The 16,786-nt window shown below is 44.7% G+C and overlaps 1 protein-coding gene across 1 annotated transcript; it reads right to left on the bottom strand.

Moving 5' to 3' along the window:
• Positions 1-14,493: 14,493 nt before the first annotated feature.
• ITPRIP (inositol 1,4,5-trisphosphate receptor interacting protein) lies at positions 14,494-16,236 on the bottom strand (the record flags this gene model as incomplete). The annotated part of the gene is made up of 1 exon (XM_082486667.1): positions 14,494-16,236. One exon carries the CDS (start codon positions 16,234-16,236, stop codon positions 14,587-14,589), a length of 1,650 nt encoding a protein of 549 aa, XP_082342793.1. The 3' UTR covers positions 14,494-14,586.
• Positions 16,237-16,786: the final 550 nt, after the last annotated feature.

Genomic DNA, 16,786 nt, shown 5'->3' with positions numbered 1-16,786 from the left:
AATTGAGGCACTGAGTGTCTTGGAGCTTTTCTAGAGGAAAACAGGACTAATCTTTTTTTTTTTTATCTTTTTATCTTTACCTGAGCATACTAACTCTGAGGAGGTGTATGCTTGTGTGCCTTCAAGTAGGAAAATAGATATAAAAGAGAGATTTGATGAGGAAAAAGACTTAGCAGGAACTTGGTCTGTCAGCTTGTGGCTATTGGAGGGGATTGTTTATGCTCTTACTAGCTTTAATTCAAACTATGCAGGTTTTTTCCCTCCTGTTTATCTTTGTGGCTTTTAAACCATCTGGCTCTACTTAGAGAAATACTAATTACTCTGCTGTTTCTTCTAGAACGCTGATGTTCTTTAAAAAATTTCCCAGTCCAGATCTGATGCTGTGCGTGTTTTGTAGACTGTCAGTAGAGAACCCAGAGGAAGCATAAAGCTGTGAGGTGTGTTGTCAGAATGTGGATCTAGGCTGTTTCATTAGATGAAAGCAGGATTTGAGCTCGAAGACACTATCCCTGAAATGGTGTTGGTAGGATCTCAGTGGCAAACTTCCAAGGATTAACTGCAGAACATCTTGGGTTTATTAGCTGCTGTGTAGGGCTCGTTAAAGCTGTTAGTATAGTAGGCTCTAAGTTTGTTTCTATAAACATGCTAGGAATATGTTGCAGTTTGCTTCAGTGTATTACTGGATGCTAGTGGGAGATGTGACATTAGGGAGATCCAGTAATGGGTTAAGAGCAGAGACTGACATCCAAAACCTGAACCGGCTAGAGCTAGACTATGGTAACCCAAAGACTGTATTGCCTGAACAGAAAGATGTGCTCTCCCTATCTTTATTTAGTGGCTGTAGACTGTACCATTATAAATACGCTGCTTCAGCAAAAAAAAGTAAAATGAAATATTCTGCCTTATAATTTAGTATTAAATATCAGTGTTCTAAATCCCCAGGCAGACAGCTGGGGTCCTGAACTCATTACAGCACACCAAGAAAGGCAGGCCTCAGGCAAAGTGTTCTTGATGTGGTAATGAATAAGCAACACTTTGGCCTACTCTTCAAAGGATAGAAAAAGTTACATGGAATGGACTGGCGCTCTCCTTTCACGGTGCATGGGTGTAAAGGATATATCATATTAGCTTAAAGAGATCAAGAAAAGAAAACAGGTACCTTCGGTTTTGATCAATAGAGGAAAAAGATGGAAGTTAATAATAAAAGGATCAAGCGGATGAACAACTCTGCCCTTCAGTCAGAGCTCTTCTTAGAATCTTCTATGGATCACATTGTACAGCAAGTACTGTACTCACCTTCTGCTCCATATTTTGCCCTTGAAAGTTGTTGCTATTGATCTCAAAAACAATAGTGAATTTCTTTTTTTTTTTGTTGTTGTTGTTCCCTGTTGTTTTGCCACCAAATATAACTGCTCTCAGCACAGGTTAAAGAAAAAATAAAGTTCGGTATCAGACAAAAAAGGATGGAGGTTGTCTTGTAAAAGTACTGAGTTTAGGAGCATGACGAATACTTCAGATTAGCAAGGCATTAGGCCTCATTCTGTCCTCCATTTGTAGTATGTCCCTATATCTTTACTGATGTCCTTGAGATGGTTGTTGGTACCATAATGCAAGATGTGGTCCAGCCTCTTGTTATTCATTATCATTTTAGCATCCCTTATGCTGAAGCTAAGAGCAGGGTAGAAGGGAGCCAAGATGGAGGGAGGGAGGGAGGGGGATCCCAGGCTATCAGATTTGGGAAGCTTTTCTGAGTTCTGGATAAGTTGGGTGGGAACTTAAATGAATGGGACTGTGGCTATGATAGAAGGTTCTTCCTTGGGGAAGTTGTTGAGAAGAGTCTGTCCATGGAGGTGTTCGAAGGATCTGTGGTTCATGTGCTGGAAGTGGTAGTAACTGGAGCTACTGGTTTGAAAAGTCTCAAAAGTCACATGATAGGGACACCTGAAACACTTGTGTGAACTCCAGACAGGTGTCTGTGGCTTTGTTGCTTTTTCTAATCAATTAAAAAGGAAAAGAAAAGGAAATTTCAGCTTCTTGCCACGTTTTACTTAATGTCAGCTTCTTGCCATGTTTCATTTAACAGCTGTCTGTCCTTGCTCATCAGAGATACCTGGCTGTGTGTGAGTCCATGTGCTAGGCATGTATTGTTGGCACAGTGTTACGTTTCCAGGGCCTGCTCTCCCCATTTTTCCACTGTCGTGGCATCTGTAATGTTCCCCTGCATTATTGAGGTTTGAGAACTGGCTGTTTCTTATTCTATCTCCTTTCTCTGCTAGTAGCCCAATTATTTCACCATTCTGTTCCTTGGACATTGGTTTCACTTGGGAGTGGCTGATGAAGATGCAGTCTCTTTACAGTCATGAGATCAGATGCAATTTTACTAAACCATCCCTAATTTCTATAAGATGGAAGCAGTCTTTTCTACTGCTGGTCCAAAGCCAACAGGGATGGCAGTTACTGATTTAGCTGAGTAAATTAGTAATGCCATGTGGTGTTGTTGGGATTTTTCCCTCCTAAAGCACTTTGCTGATTTGTTAAAACAGGAATTTTAAAACTTGTCAGTGAGATGCAGCTGTGTCTGGGGTGGAGTGTGACAGCTGTTTAGCAGTGTGTAGTGACACTGTATCCGAGTCCACTGGGGAGTTAGAATGCAGCTTGTATTAAGGGCCCAATGTGCTGAGCTTGTTCTGTGCTGTTCACAGCCATCTGATGCGCAAGAGGCAGTCTGTGAGAATTACAGCACGTGCTGCAGGTTTGTGTCTTGGAGCCACCGCTCTTGGCAAAGCTGATAGAAAAAGCCATCTCTCCAGGGAAAATGGAGCCAAGAAAAGGGGCACTGAACAGCCACAAACTGAGCAGGGAGCAGACTGTTTCCTGTAAGCTGCAAACCATTTGGATGAGTCACCTATGTGGCTGCACAGCAAAGGCATAGGAGGGTTGGGGGGAAAAGCAGTAAAAAGCTGTCAACTTCAGACCACCTGAAGAATCAGTGAGGACCAACAGTTTGACATTATGGCTTAATAATGTCCTTGCAGCTCTCTGCATACATTCCAATTGCCCCAAAGGATGCTTTTGTGCCTTTCCTCCTGTCACTCAAACCATCCTCAGAAGGGAGCTCTCAACAGGAATGCACTCTGGCCAATCCACAAGTCAGGGTGTGACTGTTTTTTCCCTCTGCATTTATCACACAGCTCTTTTCCGTGCCTGTTTAGGCTTGGAAACAGAGTCTGTCTCCTCTTACTTGTAATAGCTAAGGCAGGGTGATTAATCAGCTGTTTCTCCTTGTGGGAAGACAACTCTGATACAACCCATGCCTTCGAACCCACAGGCTTGGTGCCTTTCAATTCCTTTTCATATGCTTTATGTAGCTTAGCTGCATTGCGCTGGTGTATCTCTGCTCTCGATCAAACTTTTCACTTCTGAAGCTGATGGACCATTGTTAGAAACCTGCGTGTGGACAAGCCTTGCTCTTCTCTAGCTTTGCATACGGGAGCTTCATAATAGTGGTGTGATGTGATAACCCTGAAGGTGAACTGAACTGGCAGGAATATTGTGCTGACAACGCAGAATGCCTCTGTCCCGTGGGAATGCCTGTGTGATAGAGGGCAGGCAGAGCTACTGTGCATCACTTGTCCTTGCAAGCACGAGAACCATCCAGGGCTGTGCTGCCCTGCCTGGTGCAAGCTGGCAGAGATGAGACCTGGAGCACGTTAGCAAGTGAAGTACTATCTCCCTGTGGATTTGGGAAATCCCACTGTGCTGTTTGATTCCCAGCAGAGAGTTAGATAGCAAGACTGAAGGTTAGGAGCAATATGATGAATTTCTGCCTTGATGCACCTGGGGAGGTGAAGTGACTGATGAGTCAGGCTGTGAACAATGTAGTTTACTGATCCCAGTTCTGCCTAGCTCTGCCTGCTGGGCCTGTGTTGTATCCTGAATATTAGATTGTCTGCAGAAAAGTGCCTAATTGGATTTCCAATGACATTATAAGTGTCGAGGCACTTCTGGAAAGCAGCACAGTACAGACAGAAATTTAATCTTGGCTCCTTACACATGATTAAGTCTTTCCTGAGTTGAGGTGGTTAATGGCTGTGGGTCTGTTGCTGGATTTGAAGATTGTTTCACATCTAAAAACGACTCCTTTTCCTGCAGAGAACCTAAGATACTTTTAAGAACTTCATTGGGATTTTAATCTTCATTCTTGTGCACAATTTTTAAAACAGTGCCACAGTCGGACATTTTACAAGCACTCAAATGCCTAAACAGGGGGGGGCTATATTTAAATGTTTCACCTCAGCACCTCCTGCACTTCTATCCCAGAGCAGATCAATAAAGCTGATACCCACCTTCAAGACAGAAATTGCTGATTTTTTTTTTTTTTTTTTTCCCTTTCCTCTAACACTTTGGATAAGTGCTGGTTTTAGCTAGACAGATTCATATTAGTTCAAAACTCAGTGCCTTCATTCAAAGGCAGCACCTCTGCAAACAATGACCGAAAGGCTTTACTCTATATAGAGTCCCTCAAGCTTCTGCAGCCAGAGATTTTGCTTCTAGCAGCTGAGTCCAAGATGACATTCCTAAATGTAGGATAACTAGAAAGTGAAGTTTCTTTTGAATAACATTAATTGATCCACAGCATTGGCTTGTTCAGATTTCTGTTTCAGGCTCAGACTTGCCCGATAGATGTGATAGTAATATCTGTTTGTTTGCCTCCTTCCTCTTCTCTCAAGGTTCTGCTACAAAACTGTGTGGATCATTTTGAGAATAGCAGAAGTAACACAGACCTGTTTCCTCACAGTTTATTTCTTCAGGTCTAGGAAGGCATGAGTACCAACTGCCTTTTACTGCAATGGGGGACATTTAAAAGATCTTGTGTGCTCTCTCAGCATTACAAGAATTTCTGTCCTCTAGCCATCTGCCTGATTGCCTAAAATTTATTGGAACTGAGTATTTCTAAGCTCTCTACAGATCTGTCAAATTTGGTTAAAGTTGTTTGATGGATTCAAAAGTTACTTGGCAGGAGATGAGGGGGTAGACCCTCTTCTCCCATATGCATGTACAGAATGACTGCGTAGGAAACTGGCTAAAAATAACCTATTTTATGTTGCCATAATGAATTCATCATTTCAGAAAAAGGCAGGACTGCCTGGAATTTTACTTGCAAGGGGTAAAACAGCTCAAATGTTTGGTTGGAGCCACTGAACCAATGCCTTGAGAAATCCTCTTTTGAAACAAACACAATCCAGATAAGTGCAAGACACGTATCTGTTACTGTGCCAGTGTCACTTGGGGACAGACCTGACTTAGCTGTTAGACCCACAAGCAAAGAACCGTTACACAGAATTGAGCAGAGAGGATCAAACCTGCTCAAGAAATGGACAAATCCTGAGCAGTATCCCATTCTGAGACCACTGCTCCCAGCTTGACTGCTAGTAATACCTGACCAAATTAATGTTAATATGCCTGTAGGTCACCATATCCTCTGAGGTTCCTCTTGCTTTTTGTTGCGGTTTGGGCCAGACTGGCCACTTGGGTGGAATGGCAGATGGTCTCCCCTACCTCCCTTCAGAGATAGGGAGGAGAGAGAGAGAGAGAGAGACTTACAAGTTTAGAAGAAACTAAACTACTTTAATGAAATAATAATAATAAAACAAAAAGAAAATAATTAAATCTATACAAACTGTATCAAGCTCCCAGGATGACAACCACGACACCGGCTGGCAATGGGGAAGTTTCAGACTGGACTCAGTGACAGATGGGAACTGGATTCAGGATTGGGACCAAAGGCAGATGAACAGAGTCCTCCACAGATGCCGCCACTGAAGAAAGAAGTCTGACCCTTTGTTTATCAGCTTTTATACCGAGCATGAGGCAGATGGGATGGAATACTCTGATGGTCAGTTTTGGGTCACCTGTCCTGTCCCTCCTCCCCGCAGGTGGGACCCCTCTATGTTTTTCCACTTCCAACCCTCCAACGGGTCAAATAACCAAGTTAGCTGGCCTTTGGTGTTATAGCAATAAGTATAAGCAAGAGCATATCTGCATACCATGCCTTGGCATTAGCTATAAACATAGGTCTCCACTCTGAGAGCAAACAGTTTCTGCACAATATGCTGTTAATTTCAGTGGTTATAAGAGGCCTAGCTAAAAAGTAAAGTTAATGAACAAAATTGGTCCTGTTTTACCTCAAACCAGGACACCTTTTTGTAGCACAGACATTTCTGCCTACTTGAAATAAAGGAGATTCTGTCCTTGCTTGTGGATATTCCATAAGTGGTAAAAAGTCATTAGGTAAATTATTAGCTGCGAATTATTCTCCTGGCTTTACTGTCCTGCCTGTCTCTGGATGACTTAACGCTTGAAAAGTGCTAATTTGTATCAACACAAACATCGCCCTGATTTGCATAGTAGCAAACCAACATTGTGCAGAGTTGGGAAACAGAAATGCATTCCTGTGTGAAATAATTTTTCTTAGGTCTGCAGATCTTTAGTATTAGCCACGCATCAGAACTATGTATCTGATTACCATGAAGAGTGTGAGATATGGGGCTGGTTTATGTCAAATCCATAAGAACTGCCCAATATAACAGTTACATATCCAGGCAGTGCTTAGAAGGAGATCTTATGCTTGTGGAAAAGGCTGCTTACTGCATTTGGAAGTGTTACCTGTCCAGGGAAGTCTGTCATTGTGCTGGGGGACCAGAGGTGCAGACTGCATTCATGAGCTTTTTGTGATCTTTCTGAGTTTTCCCAAAAGTCAGGTACCACATAGGGGTAACTTGATTTCAATCTTAAATGTTGCGGGGAAACTTGTGTACAGAGAGGAGGACCAGGCTGTAGCAAGGACAGCAGCTCATCACAGTGGAGAGATGCGCTACAGACATCTGTGCTAAGACATTCATCTAAATGCTGAGGTGATTCAACTTGGGCTTATCAGCAGGACAGTCTCCCTGAGAGCTGGGCTGAGAGAGGTGTGTACCCCTCACTCAGTGGATTTGTTAATGATGGACTTCAGCAAACTCAGGTGATGTGGGAACTTTGGGAAACTGAAAGAACTCTGAACTGTGTTTGAAAACTTTCATTAAAATGAAAGATTTCACAGTGAACATTATAGCTGCCATTCTCGTGTTCTTTTATTTGATCTATTTCCAAATGTCCAGCATTTAAAATGCTGTTTTGAAGTTTTCAAATGACATGGCAGTCAATGCCCAATGTTACAGCAACTTTACGGGGCCAGACTGGAGGCCTTAACACAGAATAATAGACAGTTACTGTGACTTCTGAGTTTATGTCTTAGAGACATAAACGTAAACCAGCAAAGTCTTTATTTTAAGTGTTACAACAAGATTTTATGGGAAGCTTTTAATGACCAAAAGAGGAGTTTTATTGGACAATAAGGGAGAAGGAGGTAAATGTTACTTGTATTCTTGACACAAAAGAGAAATTGTAAATGCTTAAGACCTCTCCCCATAATTACTGAGTCAGCTTCTGCCATCTAAAACATTTAAACAACACATGGGTATGGAAAGCAAAAATGCCCCAAGTCTTAAAGGTCTTATCATCTACCAAACTAAGGCAGCAGAGATACTCACTCTGCTCTGTGTTAGTTGTTTTAATGCTGCACTCACCCTCTCACATAGGTCTGATAGCATCAGAAGGCAAGAGCTAGTGGAGGTTTTCTGGCGTGTGACAGACTTGATTTGCTTTGTGTAACTTCCCCATATTCAGCCATTTATTCTCAATGTGCTGAAAAAACGTCAAAGTACACCACCACAAACTCATCTCTCTTCTCAGGGATTAATGTAAAGCAGTGATAAAAACTGAGACTAGAAATGCCTCTAGCTGGAATAGAGTGCTGCTTTCTAAATCTAAGTAAAAATCAGCCCTTTTTTTGAGTGAAGTTTCTCTTGGGAGTTTTGATTTTAGAAGAAATTGGATGTTGAAGGGGAGAGAGACCTGGAACATGACATAGAGCAATTAAGCACACAGCAGTGGGAAGGAATGGCTGCTATGCACACCATTTCCAGGTCCACGATGCAGGGCTTTCAGTGCACAAACCCTATACTGTGCTGGTGGGGTACAATCATTAATAAAAGGCAGCTCCGTTTTTTATAAATACAGTTGCAAGTGAAAGGCAATTGCATATTGATGAGACAGAGGACAAGACTTGAGAGGGTTACTTTCAGTTCAAGTTCATGTGCTCATTAGCTGAGCTTGGGATGATCTGTCCCTTTGCTCAAGGAGTGCAGGAATTCCCAGGACAGTGACTACACACCAACCAAGCATAAACAGATAGCCATGTCCACGTGCGCTACCTCCAGCCATAAAGCACACATTTATGGTTTGAGCTGTGGGTGTTGGCTGTTACCTCAGGAGCTTTTGCCCATCTCTAAGAATATTGTCCACAAGTGCGGGAAGCGGATTTCTGGCCTGCAGTGTAGCCATAATTGTATGCCGAAACTCTATGCTGCTAGACTTCTGATGAAAGGCAGCACATTGGAATCAGGGATTTAAGAAAGCCTGGAAATAAGGAAAACACAAGAGTATGAATCTCTGAAGAAAGAAGCCAGTTCAAAGCCGAGAGGAAAACTGCTTTACTATTAGAAGAGGAGATCAAAACCAATCTGTAGTGGCTGGGGTTGGCCTCTCTCTGCATCTGCATCTGCCTGCTCTGTGGCAGGTAATACTGTAATAACGGCCATGGCACGGACCAAAAATCTGCTAATTGCCCTCCTGAAAAAGGATTTTATATTGATGTTACCCCTTCATTTACATAGCAACACAGAAGCAGTAAATGAGGAAAAGCAAGAAAAATGCTCCAGTAAGTCAAGAGCTCAATGGAGCAAATGTTGCTGAGCTTGTCAGACTGAGCTTTAAAGCATAGTGGGTTTCTTTTTGTTTTATTTTGTTTCAGTAACAAAGTTGCTGTAAAACAACCAGGACTGCTGATGATCCTGGGCCACAGAACTCACAAGCTCCATTTACCACAGCGTGTGGTTGACCCTGGGAAACTGTAACTCCTGGCGAGGTAGACTTGTGCTGCAACTCTCAACCCAGCTCCTCCTCAGCCCTGTTCAATGCTGATTCAGCCCCAGTGATCACTGGAAGACAGAGTTATTAATTAAAGGTGTGCAGAGCATTCTGTGGGGCTGCAAGACACATTGCCAAGGAAACAGTGGTGTTTTTATTATGTGAATTCATAACTGACTTTGGATTGCCTTCCACAGCCACAGCACATTAGAATATTAACAAGGAGGTGCTGTTCCCTTAAACCAGGGAAAGGGGTTAAGCAGGAGGCTAAGTGGCGGTGGGTGGTTGCTGGAACTTAGCTGTGGATACCTATAAAACAAGCAGGTAAAGAGGATTCCTCTAGCTGAACTGGAAATTCAGGAGATTTCTGTTTCAGCCAATGAGGGCAACATCTACCACCAATATTTAGGGCTTGCCACAAAAGGGCGTTTTTTGAGCAGAGTTATCCAGAATAATTCTTTTGAATTCCTGTGGATTCACGTTCTCAGGAAGTCTGACATCCCTGGCATTATTCTGGAGTAGCTATTCCACTTTATGTTCATGTTGCATCTTATTCTGGAACAATTTCTACAGGCAGTCAGAAATCACGGAGATTCTTGCTAGTGTGCTCACTGTGCTAGAATCGCACTGGGCATATCCCCACTCCATCCTTCTGCTCTCTCAGAAATATTTTGGGGGGAACTAGAAACAAAACAGACCACACTTCTTTAGATTTTGTACAAGACTTCCTTTATTATAAATAAAGCTGCATGAGAAGTTCTATACAAATTCAACAGTGTCCTGCTATAAAAGCAGCGGTTTGAGTACAGCATTGTCAATCAAGGAAGACCTTAGTTTTGAGAGTTTTGGTGGTGTTGCCCATCTCAGCTGCATTGCCAAGATTGATCTTCATACTACAGTTTTGCTTCTGAGCTAACATGTTACACACACACCCCCAATCCTAAAAAAAAGACAAGTAATAAATAAAGCTATTTACTATGTAGGATCCTACGAGAATTAACCCCTCAGTGACCAGCAGCTAAGCTGTAAAGTCTCAAAGTCTCGTTTCTTCACCACAGAGAAAACGTTTCAAAGGCTTTGCATTAAAAACATCTGGTGAACAAGCACCAAATCCTGCTGCTTGAATACTGGATAAAGTTTTGGATCTTTTTGCTGACATAAATCTCTACACCCACATAAGACCTTTATACGGAGCAACTCGGAGAGAGAGAAGCCATATTCTATGGTTGCCACACACTAAAGAGTGAAATCCCAACAGCTTCCCTTAGAAGACATTCAGCTCCTGAACAACAATAATAACCTTAGACCAAGACATTTTCTAAAGGCAAAGGGCTCCTGAGGCTATGTTGTAGATCAGTGGCTGCTATCAAGCCACCACTAACTCCATTGCTTTGACAGAGCCTATAATAAAATATTAAAACCACAAGTTGAGGGTGGAGAGCGTGGGTGGAAACCAGCAGAAGGCAGGAGGAGTTCATCTGTTAAATTCACCTGGTTAGCAAATAGCAAGAAAAGCACTGAGAGACAAGAAAGAGGTCCGGGACAGGCAGTTTACCCTTCCTTAAGATCTCTTACGGAGATACAGCCATTACCAAAGAGATGTTGTGTGCTTGTTACTCACGTGTCATATGCTGTTTGGTTTTAAAAGAATGTAATTCACTTTAAACCACAAAACCCCACTTCCACCCCCACCCTTTAAAGCTGCTTCCCATGAATGCCCGGCCAGACTTCAATCAAAGCAGAACTAAACATGGGTGGCACTAAAAAGTCTTAGGACATTTTTACTGGCTGACAGCTGATGGAGCTGAACTGTCTTATAAACCTTTTTTATAAAATGTGAGTGTGGCCTTTTACTGATGAGGCTAGTACTTGGGGGGCAAAGATTGAACACAGGAGAGACAAGGCAGTCCAAGGAATGATGTGCTTCACATCATTGCTTCCTTGTACCACTGCAGAGGTCTCACCCAGGGAAACGCTGTGTACCCACATCTCCTCTGATGGGTCACTTATATACCTCTTGTATATATACTGGTATATGGCTTACAAAGATCTCTGCCCTGAGTGTTACTGGAGCACAGCTTATAATCACAGAGCACTTCTCCCCCCGGACAGGTACGAGTGGGTTCCCTCACAGCCTACATGCACAGAACAGACCTCTTAAAAGGTGCTTAGGGCAAAATGAGTATATTGTAGGAAAATTAAGCCAAGCAATTTGCTTTCAGGGGAATCAAATCCATAAATTCCTTGGTTCAGCTCCAGCTTGGGTTCAACCAAACCCCATGGGAACACTTCAGGGTCAGTTTGGGCTCAAGAGAGAGCAGGCACACAAATACAGAAAATGAAGAACAAAAGATTCAATCCACTTATCAGTTTAGGTTCCCTTTGAGTCTGAGCAGCAGTGCTCAGAGCTGTGTAAAGACGAGTTTAGGCATGTCTACAAGCCCGTAGGACTGGCATTATAAAGCTTTGTTCTGACATTTTAACAGGGGAGTTACCTTAGTCTGTTCAACAGCCTTTTCTTCTCATCCTCCCCCTGCTCAACCTTATATAAAAGTTATTTTTCAACCCTGAATGTCATTTCCTGAGAGACCTGGGTCACAAATTTGTTTCTGTTCTTTGGACAGTCTAAATTTAGATTCCTGACAGGAAATGGCAGAGAATTTTTTATTTCTCTCTGGCTGGGCTGGGAACACACTTAGAAGCAACTCTGACCACAATTGCTTCAGCATGACCTGCCTCCCAGCAGCCCAGGCAAAGCTGGGTCTGCTACAAGTGCTGCGCAGTAAACCTGGGCAAGTAAAAATGGCAAATTGCTTGGGTTTGTGAACAACTTACACAGCTTCCAATGTAGCCTGCAGGCTCTAGTATTCACTCCCTGTACATCTCCTTGTCACTACCTGCTTGTCATGTCCCCTGAGATTGTTCCTGCCCTCCTTCCTACTGGGGAAGGCTTGCTTGGTTGTGCTAATTAAAGCCAGGGGCTTACAGTACTTGTTAGCGTTAGCAATTAGCCCTGGCCTGTTGCTCTGCCAGTGCTGGCAGTCTCCCAGGCACTCATCACCAAGGGTGCTGAAGCAAGCACTGATGATCCAAGACTCTTTTCTATCACATTAGCCACCAGCCTCTTCTCTCCCATTTTCATAGAATCATAGAATGGTTTAGGTTGGAAGGGACCTTGAAGATCATGGAGTTCCAACCCCCCTGCCATAGGCAGTGACACCTCCCACTAGACCAGGTTGCCCAAGGCCACATCCAGCCTGGCCTTAAACACCTCCAGGGATGGGGCATCCCCAGCTTCTCTGGGCAACCTGTTTCAGTGCCTTACCACCATCAAAGTGAAAAATTTCTTCGTAATACCTACTCTAAATCTACCTTCTTCCAGTTTGAAGCCATTACCCCTCATCCTATCACTACATGCCCTTGTGAAAAGTCCTTCCCCAGCTCTCCTGTAGGCCTCCTACCCCTTGCTTTCTGCTCAGAAATATTACTTAACCACCCCACAGCTGTGATGATAAAAGCCAAGGGGAGCAGCGATTTGAGCAGAGTTCCCTGTCCCGACCTGTGCTTTCTTATAGACCAGTATGGAAACAGGAGTTACAGCTTTCTCTGCGTTTGTGCATGAAATGTCCCTCACTGGTGGAGGGACAGTCAAGAGCAATCATCAAGGAAGTGGTGAAATGTTTTTTACCAGGAAAAAGGAGGAGGACACGTCTATGGAGAGTTTACCTATCAACAGGCTGGATAAGCCTCATGCTATATGCTGCCCCTAGTAGTGACACAGGATTATATCTTCTCTCTGATGCATGTGATAGAGAGAATTGACAAAAAGGAACCTGTGGAGTCATGGTTATATCATCCCTCATGAGTCTCACCACCCACAACAACTACCCTCTTATGAACAGGATTCAGAGAAGCCCTGGGGTAAAATATTGCAGGAAATCCTAGTGTAGGAAAATGGTAGGAAAAGCCCCTTAGCACTGGAGGCCAGGCCTCAGGGACACACAAAGCAGGTCAGCACTGAGGTCCTGGCTTGGATCCTGCTCAAAGCACGCGAAGGAGGGTGAGGAGCTACTGAGCCCTCTCCTCCAGCAAAGCCGCTTTGCCAGGGCTGGGCAGCCCACTGGCATTGTGCTAATACGCTGCTTCCTGATGGACTTCAGGCACCTCCATTTCTGCATTGGGTGTTTTTAGCACACTCCTCAAGATTCTCCCCTGGCTTGAAAGCCTGCAGAAGCTGTTATTTCCCCGTTGCACTCCCGGCTCAGCAAATTCTGGTCTGCTAGCAGCAACTCCTCAGAGCCCCATCAGAGCAGCAATCTTTAAAAGGACTGAGGAGACCCTATATGGAGGCAAACAGGTAGCTTTTGCCTGGGTGTCTGGGAGCAGAAGGAATGTGACACAGACCACAAAGCAGCTGCAGAGACAGTGCTGCCAACCTCTGCTACATGTGCACCTCTTTCATCCCCTCCTCCTAACTCAGAGCTATCCTGCTGGCTTTGGCCTCATTAAAACCATGCTGGGAGAGTCACACTCTCATCTGGAGGGTGATTGTTCCCTCCTGCTGTCAGATTGCTGAGATTGGCTTCATTACAGCATGATTTTGGAGAACTGCTTCTTTCATGAAAGCAAAACCTGCAGCAGTCCTTTCTCTCTTAGCTGTTCTCGGCCTTGCTGCCCTGAGGTAAGGAAAACAAACAAATAAACCAAAATGCCAGAACCCAATAACAGTGTTTCTCTCCTTTATCTAAAGTAAAAAAAGGTTCCTGTCCATTTATCCATGGAAAATGGCCAGGAATATAACCCACTAGCCATGTTACCACGAAGAAGTGGAAGACTCGAATGAAATGAAGACACACGCCCTACTGCCTGCTCTGCTCCATCCTCCCCAGGGAGAAGAAAAATGCAGGGTGCCGGCGTGTTTCTGAAGGACAGGACAAGCCATTTAAACTACTGCTGCAAGTCCTATCAGGAAGGCTTTTTTCTTATATATATAACTGCAGTTACCTTTTGATTAAAGACCTGTGGTTGATTTAAGGATCTCCACCCAGTCCAGACCCCTTCTCCCCACACCAGCGCTGAGTCTTATGTTGCACTTCCCACGGGTTGCAGAGCTCCTGCTGTCTGCAAGCAGACAGACTCCTTCGATCCCAAGATCCCATCTCTAATTCCTCCACCCTTTTCTTATCTCCCCCTTCCAAAGGAAATGAAGTATTTGGCCACCACCACCGTTTGCATTGCAGGCATCTGAATAAATTAGTCATGTTTGTTGCTCACCACCACTGTAACGTGACTGAGGCACAATAGAAAAATATATTCTTAGCTGCATAAAACCCAGCCAGCACACCAGTGGAGCAGAAACTTACTTTTATACCACGTCTTCCAGTTTCTCCCTATCCTCCCCCCCTCCCCTCTCCCTTACTGCAGAAACCATGGCCCAGGACGGGTGCAGCTGCAGATGAGAAGCTGTGTTGGCAAAGTCAGTTGTCTCCAGGAGGCTTCGGAGAGCTGCCCTCTGGACTTGTGCTTAGAGAACAAGTGTTTTTCTGCTGGCTTTGGTTAAAGGGATTCTTTATGGATCCCATTGGTCTGTGCAAGGGGAATGTGCACTGTGTACTCATTTATCAGTGCAGACATGTTCCTGAGCATCTCGTGGAATGTGTCTACTGTCTTCCTGTAAACGTCCCTGCGTAGCACAAAGGGACGGAAAAGGTTGAGAGGCTCAGCCCTCTGGAATATGATGGGGAAGCCCAGCTCTGCTGGTACCTTCCCATTGCCAATAAAGAAGTGGTAGAGCTTCTTCTCATGCAAACATTTCTCCAGGAATTTCAGCATGTCCTGTAGACGGGCCTCCAACTTCTCTGGGGCCCAGTCCTGATTGGGACGTGCCTGCAGGAGATGCAGCATCACTGTCTTCAGGTGGTAGTTGGTGAGTCCGCTTGGACCTGTGAGGCTGCACTGCTTCCCATGGAGGAAGGAGAGGATCTGAAGGCAGCTGACATGGCAGGCGTTGGCAGGCAGTGTTTTGGAGACCAGCTGGATGAACCTCCTCTCATACACTGCAAAGGTGAGAAACCAGTGAGTGCTGGAGGGTAGGTCTGCTGCCAGGCTGCTCCGAGGGAAATGAGAGATGAAGTAAACATCAGAGTTCTCGTACTGCACCACAGGGGTAAGATTGAAGGCAATTGATTTCCCTGACTTAAATTTTATCTTCAGGGCTCCTGGGGAGTCCAGGAGGCTGAAGGAGAGGTCAAATTCATACTTGTGGGAGATTCTGTTCCAGGCCTTGGTGACTGCAATCTGGAACCACTTCATGACTTGGTCGGCATCCAGATACTGAGTATTTTTGAAACACAGGAGGTCTTCCATCTCACTGCTGGGCCTGGTAGTATTGGCTTGGCTATGGAGGAGGCACAGCATATCTTCCCCTAGTTTAGTCTTGTCACAGATGCAGCCTGTCACGTCCTCATCTGACCTGCATACCTTGATAGTGCCATAACCTTGTTCATCTGGGGGAAAAGAGTCACCAGAGCACCAGGTCTGGGACCGAAAGCAGTATGGCTCTGGGGGGGCAAAAGGCACTATCAAATCACAGACAAAAGGTTTACGCACTCTCCAGTTCTCATACATGCTCCCCACACCCATGCAGTCCTCCACTTCCATGTCAGCATCCCGGTTACAAACACTCCTTAAAGCTTCCAACAGGTCATCTGCAAAGCCTTCCACCATCTCCCGCATCCTGGCCATGTCTCCAGTGGTACCCAGGATGCGCTTCTCGTAGAAGCTGGCTAAGACGGCTTTGTCAGGGAAGACCACACCTTTAAATGCTTTCCCCAGGACAGCCATGTCATCCTCTTCTCCTCCTGTGTCCTGCCAAACACCTTCCTGGAAATCCTGCCTCCAGAGCTCAATCAACAGGAAGATGACCATGGAAAGGGCAGTCCACATATCCCATCGGACCTTTTCCTCTTTGCTTTCCTCCACTACCTCTGCAGCCTTTTCCAGAGTTTTCTGTGTGGCTTCCTGCTCTGCAATTTCCTGCTCCAAGCGCAACTGCTCCAGTCGAAGGCTCTCCTCCCTCTCCTTCATTTTCTGAATGATTTCTTCTGTGTTCTCGGGGACAGTGCCATTCTCTTTAGGGAAGAGGAGAGGGTGGTTGACAATAGCTGTAATCACCACTAGGCACACACGGAAGATTCCCATGGGCATGGCAGTTCCTTCCCTGGAAGAGAAAGAAAGGCAGAATGACCCACAATTCAGAGTATATTCCCTCAAGACAAAAAATGAAAGGAAGTCCCCACTTGAAAAAAACCTTTGGCATCCTTTCTAGCCCTGAAAAGAGTCTAGAAGCTCCTAAGCACATGCCTGTTTCTGCAAGTTATCAACCAAGCTGCCCAAAGAGACTTTATCAGCACATGGTGAGGATGAAAGGGTCCTCATACCAAATTAACTTTGAAGAACAGAACTTTGAAGGCACTTGCTACCATCAACCCACTGTGATGCTGTTGGGGCACTGTGGGAGGGCACATCCTTCCTCCCTCCTTTAAAGTTCCCCTGAACTAAAAGGGAAAAGAAGTAGGCAGGACCTCTACAGGCGTAAAAAAGAAGGACTGGAGTGCTCATCACTGCTTTCCCTCAACATAAGGCTAATGTTGCAGATGTGGCAATGGCACAGGCAGGGCTGTCCTGGCCACCTTCCATGTTAAGCATGTCTGGGGATCCACACAGCCTGCTTGGATGAGAGCAATCTTCACTGCTG

The sequence above is a fragment of the Vanellus vanellus genome, assembly GCF_965231255.1.
Source record: "Vanellus vanellus genome assembly, chromosome: 7".
Taxonomy (NCBI): domain Eukaryota; kingdom Metazoa; phylum Chordata; class Aves; order Charadriiformes; family Charadriidae; genus Vanellus; species Vanellus vanellus.
Note: the sequence above shows the minus strand (reverse complement) of the source record. Positions and strands in the feature narration are given on the sequence as shown.